At 45.3% G+C, this 23,321-nt stretch overlaps 1 protein-coding gene across 1 annotated transcript in view; it reads left to right on the top strand.

Annotated features, from left to right (window-relative positions):
* The first annotated feature begins 2,625 nt into the window (after positions 1 to 2,625).
* The window catches only part of RPIA (ribose 5-phosphate isomerase A), a 35,664-nt gene continuing 14,968 nt past the window's right edge, over positions 2,626 to 23,321 (top strand). Inside the window, exons 1-3 of the mRNA XM_055540281.1 lie at positions 2,626 to 2,925; positions 11,174 to 11,234; positions 13,470 to 13,525. Of these exons, the coding sequence (XP_055396256.1) occupies positions 2,653 to 2,925; positions 11,174 to 11,234; positions 13,470 to 13,525 (390 nt within the window). The 5' untranslated portion in view covers positions 2,626 to 2,652. The remainder of the gene's footprint in view (positions 2,926 to 11,173; positions 11,235 to 13,469; positions 13,526 to 23,321) is intronic.

Genomic DNA, 23,321 nt, shown 5'->3' with positions numbered 1-23,321 from the left:
TATATGTTAAATCATATTTTGATAAACTGTAAGCCATTAAACAATTTCTGGTTTGTACTGAAATCTTGACATGCTCATTTTGTCCATGCATCACCCAATGCATCTATGTGTTCAGCCAGCTAACAACCACATACTAAGCACCTACCTTTGCTAGTGTAAAGCCCTGTGGACACAGACAGAAAAGGTAAGACGCAGGCTCTAGGCTCCGAATTAAGGAGCTTGCCCTCTAGTGGGCAAACAGATGTATATCAGCGTGAAAAGTACTGAGATAAGTTTATTTATGAAGTGAGGCCCTAGCCAGGTCTTAGAAAATGAAGAGGCATTAGCCAGACGAAGATGAAGTTGGGGGCCAGGGTTGTGGAAGGATGCGTGGAGGACATTGGGCATGAAGACACGACAAAACAAGGTGCACTGGGAAACTGTTGCTGGCTATGATTGGTGCTTATGAGGGAGGAGGATGCCCAGGGAAAGGTCGGGGTCAGCTCCTGGGAAGCCCTGCATGCCTTGTTAAGATGTTTAGAACTCATCCTGAAAATGACGGGGTGCCATCAAGATGTAAACAGGGATTACATGATTAGATTTGTTTTTAAAAATTGCTTTGACTTTCCAGGTGGCTCAGTGGTAAAGAATCCACCTGCAATGCAGGAGATTCAGGTTAGATCCCTGGGTCGGAAAGATCCTCTGAAGGAGGAAATGGCAACCACTCCAGTACTCTTGCCTGGGATATCCCACGGACAGAGGAGCCTGTAAGGCTACAGTCCATGGTGTTACAAAAGAGTTGAACAATACTAAAGTGACTGAGCACACATGCACACAAGCATCCTCCCACACTTACTATTCCCTCTGTAAAAAAGGATAAAGAGTTTCACTCATCATCCAGCTATACTCAACCCTGCCTCAAGAGTGCTCTCTGTGGGTGATTCAGGATGCAGTAAAAAGGATGAAGCATTTAGTGTTATGGATACAAGGCCCCTAGATAGTTAAGATGTGTATCTAAGGAAGAATTTTAATGACTCTAGATTCTTGCATCTTTCCATACTTGGGAAAGAACTAAAATCATTAACTTGAGAATCTGTGTGTGTGTGTGTGTGTGATTAGCAGTCTTATTTTACCAAGATGCATGCTTGACTGTATCAAAAACTGAACATTCAATAAACTAAGATCATGGCATCCAGTCCCATAACTTCATTGCAGAAACAATGAAAACAGTGACAGATCTTTTCTTGGGCTCCAGAATCATTGCAGATGGTCACTGCAGCCATATTAAAAGATGCTTGCTCCTTCGAAGAAAAGCTATGACAAACCTAGACAGCATATTAAAAAGCAGAGACATCACTTTGCTGACAAAGATCTGTATAGTCAAAGCTATGGTTTTTCCAGTAGTCATATATACATATGAGAGTTGGACCATAAAGAAGGTTGAGTGTGGAAGAATTGATGCTTTTGAACTATGGTGCTGGAGAAGACTCTTGAGAGTCCCTTGGACAGCAAGGAGATCAAACCAGTCTGTCCCCAAGGAAATCAACCCTGAATATTCATTGGCAGGACTGATGCTGAAGCTGAAGTTCCAATACTTTGGACACCTGAATGTTAAGAGCCAACTCATTGGAAATGACCCAGATGCTGGGAAAGATTGAGGGCAGGAGGAGAAGGAGGGGGACAGAGGAGGAGATGACTGGATGGCATTACGGACTGCACAGACATGAGTTTGAGCAAACTCTGGGAGATGGTGAAGAATAGGAAATCCTGGCAGGCTGCAGTTCATGGGGTCGCAGAGCCTGACGTGGTTGAGCTACTTGAACAACGCTTGACTACATTTTCAAGACCAAAAAGACATGTATGTACTGCTCCTCCCTTATCTTTTTGGAATAGTTCCACAGAGGTGAAATGTTATTTCCCCAGCTATAGTCCCTAGTAAGCTGCCAGAATAAAACTGAAACTCACTTTTCTTACATTGTACTTTTTTTCAGCTGACACGCACAGCAAGACATTTTATAGGTAGGGAAGAAAAGAGAGAGTTGTTTAGTTCAACGACAGTCCTTTTTGAGTCAATAATTTCTATAGGTCACACATAGGCGTCGAGTCAAGCTCCATTTGGAGGGAACCGCGCCATCCAATGCTGCGCAGGGCAGAACAACACCTAAGGCTGGGGGTTCTAAATTTGTAGCCCTGCTCCTGTGGAAGAAGGTCTAAAGGTGGAATAAAGTGTGAGCCGCTGTCCGCAGGTGCGTTTCCCCGTGGAGTCCATCTAGAGAAGTCACTCCTAAAAGGACATTTCCATTTAAGAGCGACTGCCCTGAGGCCTCGTACGCCGCCACGTTCTTACGTCTAGGAAATCCAACAGGATTAGATCCAACACACCCATCTCAGACACGGGGGCAAAAAGAAAACACTCTAGCCTTGATCCATCCGGGGCTGCTTGCGCTGTACGAGCCGTCACACCAAAGTTCGTCTTCGATTTGCGCACCCGCTCGCGGAGCATTGTGGGGCTGGTAGTCCAGGCTGAGGCGCTGTTTCCGGTCACTGAAGACCTAGAACTACATTTCCCAGCAAGTACCGCGCCGCAGCGGAAGCGGGCCTCGTACGTGGGTTTCAAGACTTCCGGAGGAGCTGGGGGCGGGACCGTGGCGGAGGCTGGAGCGAGGTGGCGGGATGCAGCGCCCCGGGCCCTTCAGCACCCTCTACGGGCGGGTCCTGGCCCCGCTGCCCGGGCGGGCCGGGGGCGCGGCCTCTGGCGGAGGCGGGAACAGCTGGGGCGTTCCGGGTTCCCACGTGCAGTTGCCGGGACATTCGCAGTTCGGCGCTGGCAGCATAAGTACCGGCGTCAGGGAGACTAACACCGTCTGTCCGGGCCCGTCCGCGATGTCAAAGGCCGAGGAGGCCAAGAAGCTTGCTGGCCGCGCGGCCGTGGAGAACCACGTGAGGGTGAGCAGTTCAGGGCTTGGGCCCCCTGTTCGGCCTTACGGGCTCTTGCTGTGGGTTCTGAGCGCTGCAAGGTGTGCCAAGTTCCTGGCAGAGCGGGGGCTGCGTGAGAGGGGAGAGAGTACGCACTTGACCTGCCTTGAGACCTGCTCCTTCAAGGCCTTTGAAATACGGAATTGGTTGGGGCCGAGTACCCTGAAGTTGAGCTGTCTAAAGACTGTTTGTCAGACCAGATAACAGTTTGCCAAGTGGAGCATGGTGGTGTGTGTCTGATGTTCGGAGTGGGGTTAGGAGGGACTTAGCGCGTGGCTTCCTTTATCAACAGATAAGAGACTGGGACTGCCGAGAAGTGGTCACCTCGCTTCACTGCCCAGGGAAGTCGGTGGGGAGCTGATTTGAAAAGTGTTTTGAAATTTAACTCCACGGAAGTGCTTAGCTGGGCGCGCACCGGCTCCTGAATGTACTTGCCGAGGAAAGCGGAGGAGCCAAACACTTTAAACCTCCTCCTTTTGGCAGGGCTTGGGTGGACACTTGAAGTCTGGAAATCTTCTTTAAGGTCGGGATGTGGAGATGTTTACCTGTTAATGTAAGGTCGTAATGTAATGTCAGTGAGGTCGTGACCCCACTTGTTGGCTAAGTGGCGGGTGTGGTCCTCTTGGTGGAGTCGTTTGGATTTGCTGTCAACAATCAATTATCTTAATTGTAAGAATTTTGGGAGCCGGGAGCCAAGTGGAATATCTCTGCCCTTAGGTGGAGTTTCCTGGGTTTCTTTGGCTTTTAGTGTTTTCTGCTTTCTGGAAAGTGGTATCAGATTCTCTTTTCTCTAATAATGGTTCTTTATTCTTTACATTTGGTAATGCTTTCGCGTACGAAGTTATTTTGCTGGATAGATGTTAGATCCTCCTAACAGCCTGGCCAAGTGGGAGGGGCCCGCGTGGTAACCTGTGGCTCAAAGTGTTCTGTAGGAGGAATGACCGAGTATCCTCCCAGACACCAAACCCAGTGACTCCTGTTCCAGTGGCCTTCACCCAGTTACATAGCTGCCCTGTTCTGGTGTAATAGTCTGGTTAGCAATAGGAATTTCTATGGGAATTCACAGAGAGAATGTGGAATGTGTCATCTGGCTCTCCTTTTGGGATTCAGTGTCTCAGCTGCAACATTGGGACAATCAGCTGAAATTTCAAATGCCTGGAGAAAGTGAATGGTATTGGGCAAATGAAATCTATACAAATAGAAAAGACCTGTATGTTAGATTTCCTATTATCCTATTACTATTATGTCTTCCTGACCATTTTTTTTTATTATTATGTATTTGGTTAAATAAAAATTTTCAAGCCCCCACCTCAGGCCAGAGCCCCCAGCCACCTGTTGCCAGACAATCCTGGGGAGATCTCCATTGACCTTTTGGCATTCACCCCAGTCTCAGTTAACACCATTTGCCTTTGCAGACTTCTTTCCTGAGATGTCAACACTATTTGAATTTTTTTTTTTAATGATTATTTATTCTTTATTTTGGCTGTGCAGGGTCTTTGTCGCTGCTCCAGCTGTTTTTCTAGTTGGTGGTGAGCTGGGGCTGCTCTTCAGTTGCAGTGTGCAGACTTCTCATTGCAGTGGGTTCTCTTGTTGCGGAGCATGGGCTCTAGGCCACACAGTTTTCAGTAGTTGCAGTTCCTAGGCGTTAGAGCACAGGCTCAATAGCTGGGACGTACAGGCTTAGTTGCTCTCCTGGGATCTTCCTGGACCAGGTATGGAGCCTATGTCCCCTGCATTGGCAGGTGGATTCTTTATTACTGAGCCACCAAGAAGTCCTGTATTTTGTACTTTGTACCCCTGATTCATTCATTTCATTCCTGTGCCGGGAACTTGTTGAGTGCCTGCTATGTGTCAGGTAGTTGGTGTGGCGGCCAGAGATGTGGCTAAAGGGAGGAGAAGATGCTGATCCTGGGTATTTTGCAAACAAGATCACTTAATTTCAAGACAAGTTTATTGATCATAGTCCTGTACCTGATTGTCAAGGTTTAGCAGTCCTCTCCAGGGTTATCCATTTTTTCCATCTAAGGCCAAATTTTCCTTTAGCACTTTGTGACTTGAAATTGTTTCCTTGTTAGCCAACTCAGATTTTACTGCCCACCCCTTGAAAGACAAGTTTGCTTTCAAAACTCGGGAAAGAAAAGATTGCTTTGTTCTGGAGGCTGGCAACCTGGAGAGAAGGCAGACTTCTAGAACCTACTCCTAAGGTGAAAGGGGACGTTAATTGCAGTTAATCATTTAGGGAGGTCAGAGTCTTATCTTCTACAGTGTGTAGACCTTCTTCTGATGGGCTGATGGTGAGGTAACTGTGTGGTGGTTAGCGGTTTTCTACTTGGGTGGGGCCTTAGTTCCTGTGAAAGAACTCAGAGATGTGTTGTCCTGTATATTCCTTGAGGAGGAACCAGGACCTTGCCTCACAGAGCTTTGTTTCTTGACTGCTCCTCCCTTGCTTCTGCATTCCTTACCTTACCTGAATAGTGACTGCTTGTATCTGTCCTTTGGAACTCAGGAAAGGTCAAGGAGGCTATATGAAGTCTATTTCCTACAAACAACAAACAGAGCACAAGGGCCTGCTCAGTTTTATACTTAGTTTGTGTAAGTTTATCAAGGTAGCTTCAGTGTCAGGTTCTATTGGTTCCACCTTTGGAATGGTCTTAGAACGGACCCTTCCTGTGGACCAGCTTTCCCTGTTCAGGTTTTCCCTGTGGCCAGAAGATCACAGTTGCCCTTGTCTTGTCTCTTCTGACCAGCCAAGTGATACATTGTCACCTCCTGAAGCTCCCTTCTGCTCTTAGCCTCATCCTAACCTCTGTATGACATCTGTTACAAGCCAGTAGTGAGCCAGGTGGAGGGGATACAAGGATAAGAGGCTCTGATTCTGGTCCTTAAGCCCACAGTCTTGTTTCCTTCTCTGCTCTCCTCTCCCAGGGACCAGAACATTGGAAGGGACAGACTGCTGGTGTGGCTGTGTTTTCATGTCACTACCCTCTACCTAGAATGCTCTTTCTTGTCTGCTGCTCTTGCCTGTTAAAACCCTGTCCTTCAGAGTTTGGTTCAAAGGCCATTCTTCCTTTCAGTTTTTCTCTAGCCTTGTAGGGGGAGGAATTCTTCCTTTAAATTCTGAAGTCCTCCATACCTCTTAGGTGCTTTATGTTTCATGGTCTAGTTATGTGTGTATCCCAATCCCATGAAGGGTATACTTTTGGAAGGTAGTAAACTTGATTTTAATTCGGCATTGGTCGCAGTGGGACCTGCCTGCTAAATGTCTGATGAGCTGTGTGGAGTGTGGACACACATGTGGAGGTTGCAGGCTGAATCACTGGGGTGTTAGGGTTTCGCTTCCCGAAGCCCTTGGTGCTCCAGTGTGGTGACTATTTCCATTCCTGGGTGAATGGAAATTTTGGAGAGTTCTCTACTGAAGGGCTTAGGTAGCCACCCTTGACTCAGGTCTGCTGGTGCAGCATGGGTCACTGCACAGGGCCATGTTCTCCTAAAGGTCTATAACCTCCTTTGCTCTCTTTGGAGCCTGGCCTTTGCTTTTTGGCTGACTGAGCTTGAAGAAGTTGGTGGACAATAGTTCCAGTAGGTCAACAGAAGAGGTTACCCCACTGGACATGGTGAGCTAAGTTGTGATGTTGCACATATGACCTGTGGTTTAGTGTTGCCATTAGGAGGGGCCTGCTCCTCCGGTGGAGCCTACCTGGCTACTGTTGGGCCACCTCTGTATAGCTTTGGCTGTTACACTGATTCCTGGCCAGTCATTGGATTCCAGGGCAGCAAGACCACAGGGCTGAAGAGCTTTGGGCCTGGCAGGTCTGCGCGATTCTTGGCCTCTACCAAAAAAAAGCCAAGGGAGGAGCCTTGCACAGAGCTTATGTGACTCACCCAAGTTCATCTGTGTGCTCCCTGCCTGCTGGATGACAGGAGAGTGGGGAAATGAGGAACCTGGCAGTTGAATTACTGTGTAGCTGGAGCTGTCAGCTTCATGTCGGGTGTGATGGTCATGCGGAGCCTGCCTAGTCAAGGCATTTCCTTGTTTGCTTAGTTTGCTGGGAGTGTGCGTGAATGCCTAGTCACTCAGTCATGTCCGACTCTTTGTGACTCCACGAACTGTAGCCCACCAGGCTCCTCTGTCCTTGGGATTTTTCAGGCAAGAATACTGGAGTGGGTTACCATTTCCTCCTCCAGGGGATCTTCCCAAGCCAGGGATTGAACCAGCGTGTCCTGTGTCTCCTGCATTTGCAGGCAGATTCTTTAGCCACTGTACCATCAGGGAAGCACCCTAGTTAAGGAAGCACCCTCGTTACTTGAAGATTTTTACGTTTTTCTGATGTTCATCTATTTTGTGTGGTAGTGTAGCATTTACTGGTCTTGAAGACCTTGCTCTTGAGGTTTGCCCAGGTAGCTAAGCAGCTGGTGGATGCATTACCTTTGTGAGGGCACCACCATGGGTGGATTCCTGACCTAACACGAGCTCCATTTTAAGGCTTCTTGATGTTATTTGGTAACCTTTGAGCCGGTAAAAGTGACTTCCATCAGATCAGGAACACGGTTGATGGGCAGAGCCCTGTGTAGGTAGGAGAGGCCCAGTTAGAAGCAGGGACATTAGCGTTTGATTTGTTCTTTTTTTTGTAACTCTGTCCACCTCTCATTCTTTCCAGTCTTTTCTTGCTAGAGTTGTCCTCTCACTTTGAGAAGGACTGTATCAGCAGTGGGGTCCACGGGCTCGCCCTGGAGGTTCCTGTGGCATTTGTCCCATGGGGAGTTTGTCCCGAGGGGCCTCCAGGACCTTTCTTCCTCCTACAAAGGTTCCCCCTGCCCCTTGCCAAATGAGTTCATTGTTAATCAGTTGCTGGAACTCTTAAGAAATTTTAATTGAAATGTTTCAGCAAATTGAACTTTCTGTAGTTGCTTTTTCAAGGTGAGGCTGTGTAGGGGAGTAATTAATATTGCTAAAAAATGACTTTTTTTTTTAAGGTTAAATCATGATAATTAATACAGATATAAAATAGCATTATCAGAAGGTTTTTTTGCTTTTTTGTTTTTTTTCCAATTTGACTCATTGAATTGAGGGAACTGGAGAAGATGATATAACCTGTTCACGTGCTAAGTCGCTTCAGTCATGTCTGACACTGTGTGACCCTTTGGACTGAGCCCACCAGGCTCTTCTGTCTATGGGATTCTCCAGGCAAGAATACCGGAATGGGTTGCTATGGCTGTCTCCAGAGGATCTTTCTGATCCAGGGATCGAACCCATGTCTTTTATGTCTCCTGCATTGGCAAGTGGGTTCTTTGTCACTAGCACCACCTGGGAAACCCAAACTGTTCACAGGAAGAGCCAAAGAACCACAAAATTATATACAGTCAGGGAATGTTTAAATAAATTTACAGGAACTCTTATAAATCTGGAGAAGCCTCTTGAGAGTCCCTTAGATAGCAGGAGATCAAACCAGTCAATCCTAAAGGAAATCAACCCTGAATAGTCTTTGGAAGGACTGATGCTGAAGCTCCAGTCCTTTGGCCACCTGATTCAAAGAGCTGACTCACTGGAAAAGACCCTGATGCTAGAAAAGATTGAGGGCAGGAGAAGGGGGCAACAGAGGATGAGTTGGTTGGATGGCATCACTGACTCAATGGACGTGAGTTTGAGCAAACTCTGGGAAATGGGGAAGCCTGACATGCTGTAGTTCATGAGGTCATGTAGAGTCGGACTGATCATCAACTTATCATCGACTGAACAAGAGCTATAGGATAATTAGTTGGATTTCACAAAACAATTTGCATTTCAATGGGCAAGAATTTGCATGGGCGCACTCCCGTGTAGGATCAGATAATGCCTGCAGATTCCAGCATTTCGATGTAAGAGTCTAATAGTCTCTTGCTCATTTCTAAGTCTTAAATTTTTGCTTCAGTCAGTTCGTTTCAGTCCAGTCGCTCAGTCATGTCCAAGCGACAGTCTTTGCATGTCAGTCAGATTCCGTGGACTGCAGCATGCCAGGCCTCCCTGTCCATCACCAACTCCTGGTCCCTCAAACTCATGTCCACTGAGTCAGTGATGCCATCCAACCGCCTCATCCTCTGTCGTCCCGTCCCCTTCTCCTCCCACCTTCAATCTTTCCCAGCATCAGGGTCTTTTCAAATAAGTTAGTTCTTTGCATCAGGTGGCCAAAGTATTGGAGTTTCAGCTTCAACATCAGTCCTTCCAATGAATATTCAGGACTGATTTCCTTTAGGATGGACTGGTTGGATCTCCTTGCAGTCCAAGGGACTCTCAAGAGTCTTCTCCAACACCACTGTTCAAAAGCATCAATTCTTTGGTGCTCAGCTTTGTTTATAGTCCAACTCTCACATCCATACATGACTACTGGAAAAGCCATAGCCTTGACTAGACAGACCTTTGTTGGCAAAGTAATGTCTCTGTTTTTTAATATTCTGTCTAGGTTGGTCATAGCTTTTCTTCCAGGGAGCAAGTGTCTTTTAATTTCATGGCTGAGGTCACCATCTGCAGTGATTTTGGAGCCCCCAAAAATAAAGTCTGCCACTGTTGCCACTCTTTCCCCATCTATTTTCCCTTGGGGTGTTGAATTACCTCTGAAGGGCTTTGAGGTCACAAGGGATTGTTGTGAGATTCAACCTTTATCAACATTTGTAAATCTTTGTAGGTGCTTAAAAATCGCATGGATGGAGGAGCCTGGTAGGCTGCAGTCCATGGGGCCGCTAAGAGTCAGACACGACTGAGCGACTTCACTTTCACTTTTCACTTTCATGCACTGGAGAAGGAAATGGCAACCCACTCCGGTGTTCTTGCCTGGAGAATCCCAGGGACATCTGGAATCCCATGGAGTCACACAGAGTCGGACACGACTGAGGTAACTTAGCATCAGCAGCAGTAGCTGATAGCTGCTGCTTTGGCCTGTAGCTGTTCTGCCCTAAACAGGGAAGAGATTACTCGGAGGAAGTTGCTTAGGAACTAAGCTCCACATTAGTTCCTGTTAGTACCCTGGCCTTATTTTGCTGTCTGTGGTCTAACTGACCTTGGCTGGGCCCCCTGCTTTGCTCTCAGGTCCCTTCCACCTTTCTTACAATGGCAGGCTCAGTAGTGTGATGCCTGGTTCTCCTCCTTTGTACTCCTGGAATGCTTTCCTATATGGCCACGAGATGAAGACTGTTTCTCATGTTCCCAGCTCAGCTTTCCCCCTCTCCCCATATTCTCTGAAGCAGACTTGTGCAAAATGAGGATCCTTTGATGTAGTTTGATATTCAGGGTTGCTTCAGACTCTCCTCTCTTCTCTTGGCTTTGGTTGAAGCTCTGGATGGTAGACTTGATGTGTCTCTGAGATTTGCTGTGATGCCACCAACTTGAAGGAGACTGTGGTCAGCCCCCTGCCTTGTGGATGTTGAAACTTGACATCTACAATGTGGGAAGATAGATGAAAAGTCACTGAAGTCAGAAACCTCTGTTTTCTGCTGTTAATGTACAGCTAGGCTATTTTTCCCTAGGGTCTTTCTGATTCCTCTCTTTGGAGTTGGCCAAAAATCCTCCAGTGTTCATCTGCAGGCCATATCTGTGTGGTAGAATATGAGGAGTGTTAAAAGTAAGACAACAGGCCCCAAAGGGAGTTGCTTATGCCAAGCCCCATGTCACCAAACTGATACTTAATTATGCTTTTGGCTCCCCCAGAAATGGAATCTTAGCCCAGCCAATCAAGGATCACCTGATCAGCACTAGTGAGGCCATCTGCCTGGGAGACCCCTGCCATCCCCTACAGGAATTCACCTTACAGTAACCAACTCCCTTTTAGCCCAAAGTAGCTTCTTTATTTTTCCTGCTCCCTTCCTGCTATAAAAGTCTTTAATTTTATACAGCTTCTTAGAGATCCTTTCTGTTTGCTAGGTTGAATCCTGCCCAATTCGAGTTGATTTTTGCTGAAATAAAATTTAAAAGTTTTAATCTGCCTCAGTTTATCTTTGAAGAGGAAGAAATGGTAGTAGCATTGTCAAAGATGGAAGGAGGAGGGCTCTGCTGATAAGTTGCCACTGGGCACCAGAACAAAGTCCAGCTTTGAGGTTCAGTGGTTATATTTCTGTGGGCACAGTACCTGCTTTGTGCCCATGTCAGTGAATTGCTGTTCTTATAATTTTATAGCCCTAGAAAGGGTGCTAGTGAGGGAGTAAAATACAGTATTAATAAAGTTTCCCTCTTCTTTTTTTATCTTTGCAGAATAACCAAGTGCTGGGAATCGGGAGTGGTTCTACAATTGTCCACGCTGTGCAGCGAATAGGTATGGTCTTGGGGCCAACTCGATGTTTTGTGCAGGACAGTGAGGGAGGGGATATAGAGGAGAAGTAGGAAGCGGGCACTGGCTGGGCATCTGCCCAACTTGGTGCCAGCCGTGTGGAGCCTGCAGTCAGGTGAGTATTTCTGTCCTCCTCTAAGTGCTATTCTTGGGCCCCGTCACCCAACTCTAGGGGTTACCCTGGCTTTCTTTGCTCTGCTGAGCTGCAGGTGAGGAGCTGAGGAGCTGACTTAAGGTGAGGTGTGTGTCTCTGTGTTTCTGTGTCTCTGTGTGTGTGTTCTCCATGGAACCTTAATCATCATTATTGGTGTGGTGGGGGGTGTGTGTGTGTGTGCGTGCGTGCATGTGGCCTCATGGATCCTGAGGCAGGCAAGCCCTTTCAAGCTGGAGGTCCCTCAGGCACACAAATCGAGGCCAGCCCAGGCTTGTCCTATTTGTGACCATGGCAAGGGTGTGACCTTGCAGTTGGTGGCTGGCTCCACAGGTGCTGACTTCATTTAGATTTGGGTGTCTCTGGGCTCAGGAAAGGCTCAGGAACTGTCAACCCGGTGGCTGCTCAACAGGTTTGACGGCCCTGCTCTTGTTTGTGAGAACAGAGCCCAGAGGAGAGGCTTTCTTGAATGCTGCTCTCCTCTGCCCAGTGCCAAGGGGCTGCGCTCAGGGGACAAAGCCCAGGAACGCTCTGTCTTGAAGGAATGATTGTGGTGCAGGCATGCTGGCTTCTGGAAGCCTTCTCATTAGCCTAACAGGGCCTCAGTGTGGTACACCCTTGTGCCTCAGCACTGTGGGCGTGTGGAGGGCTTTTAGGACACAGGGATTACTGTAGATTTTGTCATAGTGCCATCTAAACCTCCCTAGGTGCACATTCAATGACTGAAGAGATTTGATATTTTTAATAAGACAGTTTTCCCCTGTTGACTGGAAAAAAAAAAAAAAGCTCAACCTAAAAATTGAGCATTATGATTTTTTTTTGGTCGCATCACATGACTTGCAGGATCTTAGTTCCCTGAAGAGGACTGAACTGTTTTCTCTGCAATGATATTGCAGAGTACTAACCTCTGGATGTACTGCCAGGGAATTCCCCAAGAATTATGTTTTATTTGGGGCATTACTAAAGACTTAAGTCTCGGATACAGCTTTTCAGTTAGCTCTGAGGGACTGTTGAGAAGCCAGGACATGTAGGAGTTTTTGCAAAAAAAATAACCACACAAAACTCTAGTAGTCGAACATCAAAAGATTACTGCTAATTAAGGAAAAACCAGATCACAAGTTAATAAATTTAGTGCTTTTCTGAGTATGGGAAGATGCAGGAGTCTGGGCTTAATGAAATTACTCTGATGTGCAGCTTAATCTGGGGCCAGTGTCCTGTTTTTCTCCATCTTGAATCCTCTCAGAGTGTACTGCCTAGGGTGGGTGCAGTGGCTCATGACTTGATGACATCCTTTGTTTGCTGAAATGAGAGGAGGCATTCTTTGTCTGCATCCCTTGAGGGTTTTTGGTTTTTGGCCATACCACATGGCTTGTAGGATCTTAGTTCCCCAACTAGGGACTGAACCCTGGGCCCCATCAGTGAAAGCGCCAAGTCTTAACCACTGGGCCACCAGGGAATTCCTAAGACTTTTCTTTTTGTTTAAATCAAACTTTTTGGAAAGATGCAAATTTTAAGTGAATAAATAAACCCTCTTTTAACTGTCCTCTGGGGTCTATAAATGCTTCTATTTTTTATTAAATGCAGAAGTCAAGTTCTAGCTTTTGTCTGTAAAAGGCAATATAGGGAAGTAGTTAAGACTGTGGCACTAGACTGCCTGGGATCAGATCTTAGTTCTGTTGTTTGCTAGTTGCTTACCAGTTATTTTTGTCTCTCTGCACCTGTTTCCTCATCTGTAAAGTGGGAGTAATAATTGTAAGTTACCTTTGGGTTCCTGGATTAAAAGACTTCATATGTACAAAGTTCTTTGAATAATCCCAAACACATACTAGCAAACACTGATGTTTCTCTTTCGTGATTAGTACTTAACCTCTTTAGGCATTTTTGTCCTTGTCTGGTGACATGTGAAGTCTGTTTACCAACTTTTCACCAAGGGTGGGGACATGGAATGAAAGGGACCTGTCAGTGGTGGGGATTAGACCTTTTCTGTTGGCTTTGAGCAAGTGTGTGTATGACAAGGAAGATAAAGTGAGGAGAGTGAAAAACCACCAGCATGGCTTTTGTCTTCACAGCTGAAAGAGTGAAACAAGAGAATCTGAAGCTCGTCTGTATTCCCACCTCCTTCCAGGTATGTCCTGCTTTCCCTTCTCCATCTTGGCAGTTGGCACTGAATCTTCAGGTTGCTGAGGACGAGGGGGTGTGGTTCTGGGTTGTGCACCAGGGTGGTTCTGGGTGAGAGAGCCAGGAGCAGGAGGCTAGTCGATTGATGGGAGATTGCTCCTCAGAAGCATGGTTTTAGAGGTGTTCCTTTATTTACTCTGAATATTTTAGCATATCTTTAGTATATTGTAGAGTATGTAGAGATAAGCACATGGTCTGTATCCTCAAGAAGTATTTTTCCATTTATAGATGAAAAAACAGGCTACAGGGCATTAACTGATGTGTTAGTAATACAGGGATAGTATTTTGAGTCCATGTCTAATGCTGTTTGACCATAAAATAGTAGGGGCTGGTGAAGGAAAGCAACAGAGCCAATTAAATGTAGGGAAAGATATGGGAAGAGTAGACTTCAGGAAGGGAGGGGGCCGTTGTGGGGAGGTTGTGCCTGTCATCTCTCATTGAATTCATTGAGGAGGTACTGTGAGCTGGGGTTAAAGGCTGGCATTGCTGGCGATTGGTGCTCCTCTGACATTGTGGGTTTGGTTAAAGAAACCCTCAGTCCTGGAGGCTCAGCACTGCAGGTAGCTCTGGTGAAGGGACAGAGCTGAATGGAGAGGATGGTATCCTTTTGGGCTTCCCTTGTGGCTTAGTGGTAAAGAATCCATTTGCCAATGGGGGAGACTCAGTTTGATCCGTGGGTCAGGAAGATCCCCTGGAGAAGGGAATGGCTACCAGCTCTGGTATTCTTGCCTGGAGAGTCCCATGGACAAAGGAGCCTGGTGGGTTACAGTCCACAGAGTTGCAGAGTTGGACATGACTGAGTGACTAAACAAGGAAAGTTTCCTTCTAAGTCAGGTGTGTGCCCGTGCCTGTCAGTGGGGAATGGAGGAGGAGACATGATAGGAAGTTAGGATAGTGTGTCCTGCCAGAGCTTCCTTGAAGTTATATCTCTTGGAGACTCTGACCAGCTGGGTGGGTACCCATGGGACTGAAGACAGTACCATAATTCTTCTGTTGGGTTGGGAAGGAAGTGGTTTTACCTGGCCTTTCTTGCTTTTGAAATCTGGCTGTCCTGGGGAGATACTGTAAGTCAGAAGGGTTGTGATGGGTTGCCTTGGTCTTTTGAAAAATCCTAAGTGTGTCATTTTTCCAAAAGAATTGATCATCTAGCATTTTTCTTATTTAATAAGTTATTTGATATTGGTGTTCATTTTTAAAGTTGTATATGACATTAGTTGCTCAGTTGTGTCCAACTCTTTGTGACCCCATGGACTGTAGCCTGCCAGGCTCCTCTGTCCATGGGATTCTCCAGGCAAGAATACTGGAGTGGGTTGCCATTTCCTTCTCTAGGGGATCTTCCCAACCCGGGATCGAACCTGGGTCTCCTGCATTGCAGGCAGTTTCTGTACCATCTAATCTACCGGGGAAGCCCACAGTTACACATACATGTAGATTGAAGAGTCAAATAATTCCAGTTTTCTTTTTTATTAAAAAGCACAACACTCCCTTAATTCTCTTCCCGTCAGCACCCACCCCCCCCCCCCCCCACCCCACTGCCCTCCGCAACCACCACTGTTTCTGGCTCTTTAGGCAGACAAACTTTTTTTTTCTTAATAGTTATTTATTTGGCTGTTCTGGGTTTTAGTTGGGGCATTCAGGATCCTTGATCTTCATTACAGCATGCAGGATCTTTGTGGCATGCAGGATCTAGTTCTATGACCATGGATCGAATCCACACTCCCTGCATTGGGAGCTCGTAGTCTTCATGGATCGAATCCACACTCCCTGCATTGGGAGCTCGTAGTCTTAGCCACTGGACTGCCAGGGAAGTCCCATAGGTGGACAAACTTCTAAAACTATTTTAGTTCATTGGATGTTTGCTCCAGAATCTGGAAACTACATACTTTTCTTGCTATTTACATTTTTTTTTTTTCAACTTTAGGTAATAATTCTACACTGAATGGGTGAAAGGAAGATGAGCATTTGCTTATCTCTTCTCTCCTTCTTCCCACAGTTCACACACCCTTCTCCCAGTCTTCAGGACAGTCATATTCTGGTGAGGCTTACTGAGTGCTTACAGAAAGGTGATGTCCAAACTACAGCTGAGCTATACAGTGTGCTATGGTTACGCTTCCTTACCTGCCCATTGTTTTGTTTTTCCGAAAGTTAAGTAAATTGCCTTTGGTTTTCTTTTTTTTTTTTCATTTGCCAGGTCATCTACATACTCCTTACTAATTCAGCCTCAAACTCTTAGCTACATGGAAAGTCTTACCTGTCTGGCCAGTGGATATTCTACTCTTTGACTTTCGTCTTTTTGCCTGGGTCTCTGGTTGCTAGCAGCTGTACCTTGCTGTGGCTTTGGAGGTGTCTCCCTTCCTGCTCAGGAACTTACCTGTTCTAATTTTGGATCATCCAGTCCCTTGGTCTTGTTCCTCCTCACTACTCCCCCATATCCTTTAGTTTGTTTCCTTCAACTTTAGTGAAACATGTCTTTCATATCAGGGGTCCCCAACACCTGGGCCATGGACTGGTTCCTGTCTGTGGCCAGTTAGAAACTGGGGAAGCTTCATCTCTATAGACGCTCCCCATTGCTTTCATTACACCTGAACTCTGCCTCCTGTCAGATCAGTGGCAGCATTATGGTGAGTTGTATAATTATTTAATCATATTATCACATTGTGATCAAAATGCACAGTAAATGTAATGTGCTTGAACAATCCCCAAACCGCCTCCCCATCCCTGTGGAAAAATCATCTTCTGTGAAACCCATCCTGGTGCCAAAAGTGTTGGGGACTGCTGCTTCAGATGCTACCCAAGTGCACGGGGTGCAAACTTGTTGGCACTTTGGATGTCTGAAAATGTCTTTATTCTAGCCTTTCTGGGACTCAGGTATTTGGGTATAGAAATCTATGCTAAATCATTTCTTAGTTCTTGGTTCTGTCTGCTGGCTTTCAATTTGCTATTGAGGAGCTTGGTGCCATTGATTCTTGATCCTTTGTATGAAGTCTATTTTTCATTCTCTCTGAACTCTTACACCCTTATATTATCTTTATCTCCACTGTTTTGAAATTTCACTTTGGTGCGGGTTTATTTTTGTCCACTGTGCTGGGCGCTTGCTGGGACATGTCATTCTACAAATTGACCATCTTCAATTTGGGGGATTTTTCTTTTTCCCTATTATTCCTTTGATTTTCTTTTCTGTTTTTTCTGATCTTTCTTTTGGGACCCTTGTTAAGTCCTTGGTGCTCATGGCCTGTTTTGTCCTTTTGTCTTTTCGGCTTTATCTTTTTCTAACCTTTCTATCGAGCTTTCTTTGGTTTCATATGTTTAATTTCATGTAAGAACTCTTTGTTGTTCTCTGAGTAGTTTTTGTTTGTTTGTTTTATGGGTTCAATTTTTCCAATTTCTTCTCTAAGCTCCCTGAGGATATTAATGCTTTTGTTTTTGTTCTAAGGTCCCTTCTCCCTCTTATCTTTCCTCAGAATTTTGTTGTTGTTGTTTACAGTTAGTTGGAAGTATAATTTACAGACAGTACAGTATACTCTTTTTTGCTACTTCCCTGATTGTCCAGTGGTTAAGGTTAAGAACCAACACTTATACTTCAGGAAGCACGAGTTTGATCCCTGGTTGGGGAACTCAGATCTCACATACCATGTGGTGCGGTCAAAAAAAAAAAAAATTACCCTTTTTAGCATGTAATTCTGAGTTTTGACTGATATAGTCAAGTCACAACCAACACAGACAGATATTGTTAGAGTGCTTGGTCTTTTCTTTTTTTAATTCTGGCACTTCTTACTTCTTGTGTTCTTCAGCTCTCTGCTTGTTTTGAACACTAGCAGACTAAGAAGCTGATTGGAAAGCAGCTCTCAGGGTGAGGCTAGCCCTTGCTCTCGGCTTGTGTGCCAAGCCCTTATCTTGGGGGGAACTTCTGGAGTCAGATCATTTTTCTTTCCTTTGACTGGTCAGGTTTCCTAGTGTAGACTGCCCAGTGCCCTTTTAGGAGGGGTATGCATAGCTGCCATGTCCTGGGAACCAAATAGGAGAGGAGGATGAGAAGACATCTGTCATTATTCAAGACATAAACCTGCTTCTAATTTCTCCCATTTTCAGTGTTGTTCTTGTGCTAGATGGAAAATAAGTACCTGCTACGTTTTGCAGTGTGTCTTTGACTCTGGACTTGATCATATTACTTGTTTTGCCAATGGAATGTGTCATCAGTGGGTTGAAAAGTGCTTTTGCTTTGGGGGCTTGGCCTTTTTGCTCCTGAAACCTTTCTTGTTGCCTTGTGAACAGGCCTCAGCTAACTCCCCTGGAGGGTAAGAGGCAAGTGAGTGAGGTCATACTAGAGACGTTTCAGTCTGTCCATGGAATCATGAGAATTAATAACTATTTGCTCTTTTAAGCCTCTTACTCTTGGGGTAGCTACTCCACAGCAAGAGCTCACTGATGGAGAACCCCATCTTCAGCTCTGCCTGGCAGCCCAGTCCCGAGCCTGCTGTTTTGACCTTCTCCAGGGAATAAACATGCTACTTTGGAAGAAGTGGAGAAAGATGAGAAGCTATAACAGGTTCTCAAATAGCCTTTCAACCAGCTTTTCCTTATCACTTCCACTGTTGCATCTGAAGTTCACAGTGTCACTGAGTTCCTGGAACCTTTTGGGAGGTTGCTTCTTAGCTTTCTCCAGTACAGGTTTAGGATTTCTCTCCCTCATTTTTGCCACTTACAATTGTTCATTCAGGTATGACCTAAATCAAATCCCTTATGATTATATAGTGGAAATGAGAAATAGATTTAAGGGCCTAGATCTGATAGACAGAGTGCGTGATGAACTATGGAATGAGGTTTGTGACATTGTACAGGAGACAGGGATCAAGACCATCCCCACGGAAAAGAAATACAAAAAAGCAAAATGGCTGTCTCGGGAGGCCTTACAAATAGCTGTGAAAAAAAGAGAAGCGAAAAGCAAAGGCGAAAAGGAAAGATATAAACATTTGAATGCAGAGTTCCAAAGAATAGCAAGAAGAGATAAGAAAGCCTTCCTCAGTGATCAATGCAAAGAAATAGAGGAAAACAACAGAATGGGAAAGACTAGAGTTCTCTTCAAGAAAATCAGAGATACCAAAGGAACATTTCATGCAAAGATGGGCTCGATAAAGGACAGAAATGGTATGGACCTAACAGAAGCAGAAGATATTAAGAAGAGATCTGGCAAGAATACACAGAAGAACTGTACAAAAAAGATCTTCACGACTCAGATAATCACGATGGTGTGATCACTGACCTAGAGCCAGACATCCTGGAATGTGAAGTCAAGTGGGCCTTAGAAAGCATCACTACGAACAAAGCTAGTGGAGGTGATGGAATTCCAGTTGAGCTATTCCAAATCCTGAAAGATGATGCTGTGAAAGTGCTGCACTCAATATGCCAGCAAATTTGGAAAACTCAGCAGTGGCCACAGGACTGGAAAAGGTCCGTTTTCATTCCAGTCCCAAAGAAAGGCAATACCAAAGAATGCTCAAACTACCACACAATTGCAGTCATCTCACACGCTAGTAAAGTAATGCTCAAAATCCTCCAAGCCAGGCTTCAGCAATATGTGAACCGTGAGCTTCCTGATGTTCAAGCTGGTTTTAGAAAAGGCAGAGGAACCAGAGATCAAATTGCCAACATCTGCTGGATCATGGAAAAAGCAAGAGAGTTCCAGAAAAACATCTATTTCTGCTTTATTGACTATGCCAAAGCCTTTGACTGTGGGGATCATAATAAACTGTGGAAAATTCTGAAAGATGGGAATACCAGACCACCTGACCTGCCTCTTGAGAAATTTGTATGCAGGTCAGGAAGCAACAGTTAGAACTGGACATGGAGCAATAGACTGATTCCAAATAGGAAAAGGAGTACTCCATCAAGGCTGTATATTGTCACCCTGTTTATTTAACTTCTATGCAGAGTACATCATGAGAAATGCTGGACTGGAAGAAACACAAGCTGGAATCAAGACTGCCAGGAGAAATATCAATAACCTCAGATATGCAGATAACACCACCCTTATGGCAGAAAGTGAAGAGGAACTAAAGCCTCTTGATGAAAGTGAAAGTGGAGAGTGAAAAAGTTGGCTTAAAGCTCAACATTCAGAAAATGAAGATCATGGCATCCGGTCCCATCACTTCATGGGAAATAGATGGGGAAACAGTGGAAACAGTGTCAGACTTTATTTTTCTGGGCTCCAAAATCACTGCAGATGGTGACTGCAGCCATGAAATTAAAAGACGAGTACTCCTTGGAAGGAAAGTTATGACCAACCTAGATAGCATATTCAAAAGCAGAGACATTACTTTGCCAACAAAGGTTCGTCTAGTCAAGGCTATGGTTTTTCCTGTGGTCATGTATGGATGTGAGAGCTGGACTGTGAAGAAGGCTGAGTGCCGAAGAATTGATGCTTTTGAACTGTGGTGTTGGAGAAGACCCTTGGACTGCAAGGAGATCCAACCAGTCCATTCTGAAGGAGATCAGCCCTGGGATTTCTTTGGAAGGAGTGATGCTAAAGCTGAGACTCCAATATTTTGGCCACCTCATGCAAAGAGTTGACTCATTGGAAAAGACTCTGACGCTGGGAGGGATTGGGGGCAAGAGGAGAAGGGGATGACAGAGGATGAGATGGCTGGATGGCATCACTGACTCTATGGACGTGAGTCTGAGTGAACTCTGGGAGTTGGTGAGGGACAGGGAGGCCTGGCTTGCTGCAATTCATGGGGTCGCAAAGAGTTGGACATGAGTGAGCAACTGATCTGATCTGATCTGATTGTTCATCAGTGGTCTAACTTTTGAAAACTGGTTGCTATTTTCTCCTCTTTTTGGTTTATGCCGTTAAGAAAAATTCCTTTATCATAAATTTAGAGAGGTTTGGGGAAAGAGCTGAGCTAAATACACGTGTTTACATTCAAGAAGTTTCAATTAAATTTCTTTAATTGGAAGGAAGTTTGATCTGTGTTTTTCAGATGGCATTCTCCCAGCACACCTGTGTGTTATCATGGTAATTAATAGCAAGTTGGAAAATGATGGCCAGTTCCAGTTGATCGATTGGAAGAGTCATTCACAGTTCATAGGACTTTAAAAAATAAACTTGTTCAGAGGTTTGTTTTTTTCTCTCCCTCAAATTCAAACTTATTTTGTGTTACGTTTAGCCAGCTATAGTCTCCTGAAATGACTGAAAGGAAGCCAAAATATTTTATGCTCTATCTTTTAAACAAGTAAACCCCTAGGGACTTAAAGGCTTTTTGTAGATTTTCCCTTCAAAGTTAAAAGATTTGGCGAGAGGAAAATAAAAATAGTATTTAAAAGCTAGATCTGGTCTAAGCAAAAACAGCATTTATTCACAATGGCCTTTAGTCTCCCTCTGTTAGGGGATAGAAGGGAAGATGCAGAGTTTTCAGGTTTTATTGTAAAACTGATGAAAAACAGGAATGCTCGCCTGCCACATGCCACTGTCCTTGATCACATGAGGCATTGCAGGCACCAGCTGTGAAACTGCATTGAGAAGGCAGAAATTTATGATAAAGGAATTTTTCTTCCTGTCTTTTTTTCCAGAAGTATAAACTAATCATTAGCTTTCCTGCTTCCTGCACTTTTAAGAGCTGGAAGGGACAGCCAGGAGTTGTTTCATTACACTCTCAGGAGCCCCTCAGCATGTGAGCCCGGAGTATATGATGTCAACAGATACTAATCTCAGTTGAGCACCTGTGGCTGAGCCAGCCACGGGTCCATGTTCCCACAGTAGGGCTGTGGTGTTGAATTCAGTGCATTGGTTTCTCAGGGTTGCCGTGACAAGGAACCACAGATTGAGCAGCTTAAAAAACAGAAATTCATTGTCTCTAGGTTCTGGAGGCTAGATGTTGATTCCTTTAGAGGCTGTGAAGGAGAAACTGTGCTGTCTTTCTCCTAACTTCTGGTGGTTTCCTAGCAGTCTTTGGCATTACTTGGCTTTGCGGTCCGTGTCCTCACTTTCAGTATTCATGGTCACGTGGCATTCTACCTGTGTGCCTCTCCCTGTGTGTACAAACTCCTCTTCTAAGGACACCACTTGTGTTGGATTAGGGCTCACTCTCATGACTTCATTCTGACTTGATTACCTCTGTAAAAGCCCAATCTCCAGGTAAAGTCACAGCCAGAAGTACTGGGGTTTAGGACTCCAATATATCTTTCCTTTTTTTTTTTTTAAATTATTTTTGGCTGTGCTGAGTCTTTGTTGCAAATGGGCCTTTTGTCTAGTTTCGGAGAGTGGGAGCTACTCTCTGATTCTGACATATGGGCTTCTCACTGCAGTGGCTTTTCTTGTTGTGGAGCATGGGCTCTAGGGTGCATGGGCTCAATAGCTGCAGCCCCTGGGCTCTAGAGCACAGGCTGCATAGTTGTGGAAGATGGGCTTAGTTGCTCCACAGCGTGTGGGATTTCCTGGTCCAGGAATTGAACCTGTGTCTCCTGCTTTGGCAGATGGATTCTTTACCACTGAGCCACTAGGGAAGCCCCAATATATCTTTTTTAGGGGGAGCACAGTACAATGCATTACACCCAGGGAGGAAGGAGTTCATGCCACTCATGGTGATGCTTCTTTCCATGTGCAGGGTTGTGCACAGAGGCCTTGTGGGGGAATCCAGTCAGATATGGGGAGAAGGGAGTGCTGGAGGACCTGCTGATGGAAGCAGGCCTGAAGGGTCCCTCCTGAGTGGGATCCTTGAGGTCATTGTACAGGGCCCTTCACGTTGTGACTGGGGATTCAGACTGTTTAAATGGAAAGCAGTTGGCCTCCCAGCCACATAAGACAGGCAGAACTTACCTACTGGGCTCCTTTCACATGCAGACTCTGGACAGGCATTGACTCAGGCAGCTGGTGGCAGTGGTGAAGAGGCATGTGGGATCTAGTTCCTCAACCAGGGGTTGAACCCTGGGTCCCCTGCATTGGGGGCATGGAGTCCTAGCCACAGAACCACCAGGGAAGTCTCATCATTTTTTTTTCTTAAAGCAGGAGTTTGTACTAGGTAACTCCTTTTCTAATGAACTCACAATAGTTACTCACTCAACTATTGGCTCAGCTAATCCTAACTGCTGGGGAAAGTGTATATAAAATGTGCTCTCACATACTCTGATTACCGTCTAGGTGGACAAACAGAACATCCTCATGAAACAGTAACACTGGCAAGTGGTGCAGGCAGTTTTTAAACTTCGTGTTAAATGAAAATGATAGATTTTATACAGATTTCTTTCCCCCATAGGAATCATGATAGAATTGTTTCCTTCCATCAGTTTTCATGTAATACATTTGAATGTAGTTTAGTATTGTTTCTAACTAGTGGATTGGCCAAAAAGTTTGTTCAGGTTTACATCACGCGGAAGAACCTGAATGAACTTTTTGGCCAACCCAAAGTATACAGTTAACAGGGGTCATAGTATATATAATGGGCCTCCCAGGTGGCTCAGTGGTAAAGAATCCTCCTGCCAGTGCAGGAGATGCAGGAGACCCAGGTTCAATCCCTGGGTTGAGAAGATCCCCTGGAGGAGGAAATGGCAACCCAGCCTGATATTCTTGCCTGAAAAATGGACATGGACAGAGGAGCCTGGCAGGCTGCAGTCTATAGGGTCGCAAGAGTTGGACACAGCTGAGGAACTGAGCACCAGTAGTATATATAACACAGTTTTATTTGTGATAGAATATAACACTGAGCTACATTCAGTTCATATCATTATTCCAGCAGCATCTGTATTAGATA

The sequence above is a fragment of the Bubalus kerabau genome, chromosome 11 (assembly GCF_029407905.1).
Source record: "Bubalus kerabau isolate K-KA32 ecotype Philippines breed swamp buffalo chromosome 11, PCC_UOA_SB_1v2, whole genome shotgun sequence".
Taxonomy (NCBI): Eukaryota; Metazoa; Chordata; class Mammalia; order Artiodactyla; family Bovidae; genus Bubalus; species Bubalus kerabau.
This window is presented reverse-complemented; position numbering and strand designations above follow the sequence as displayed.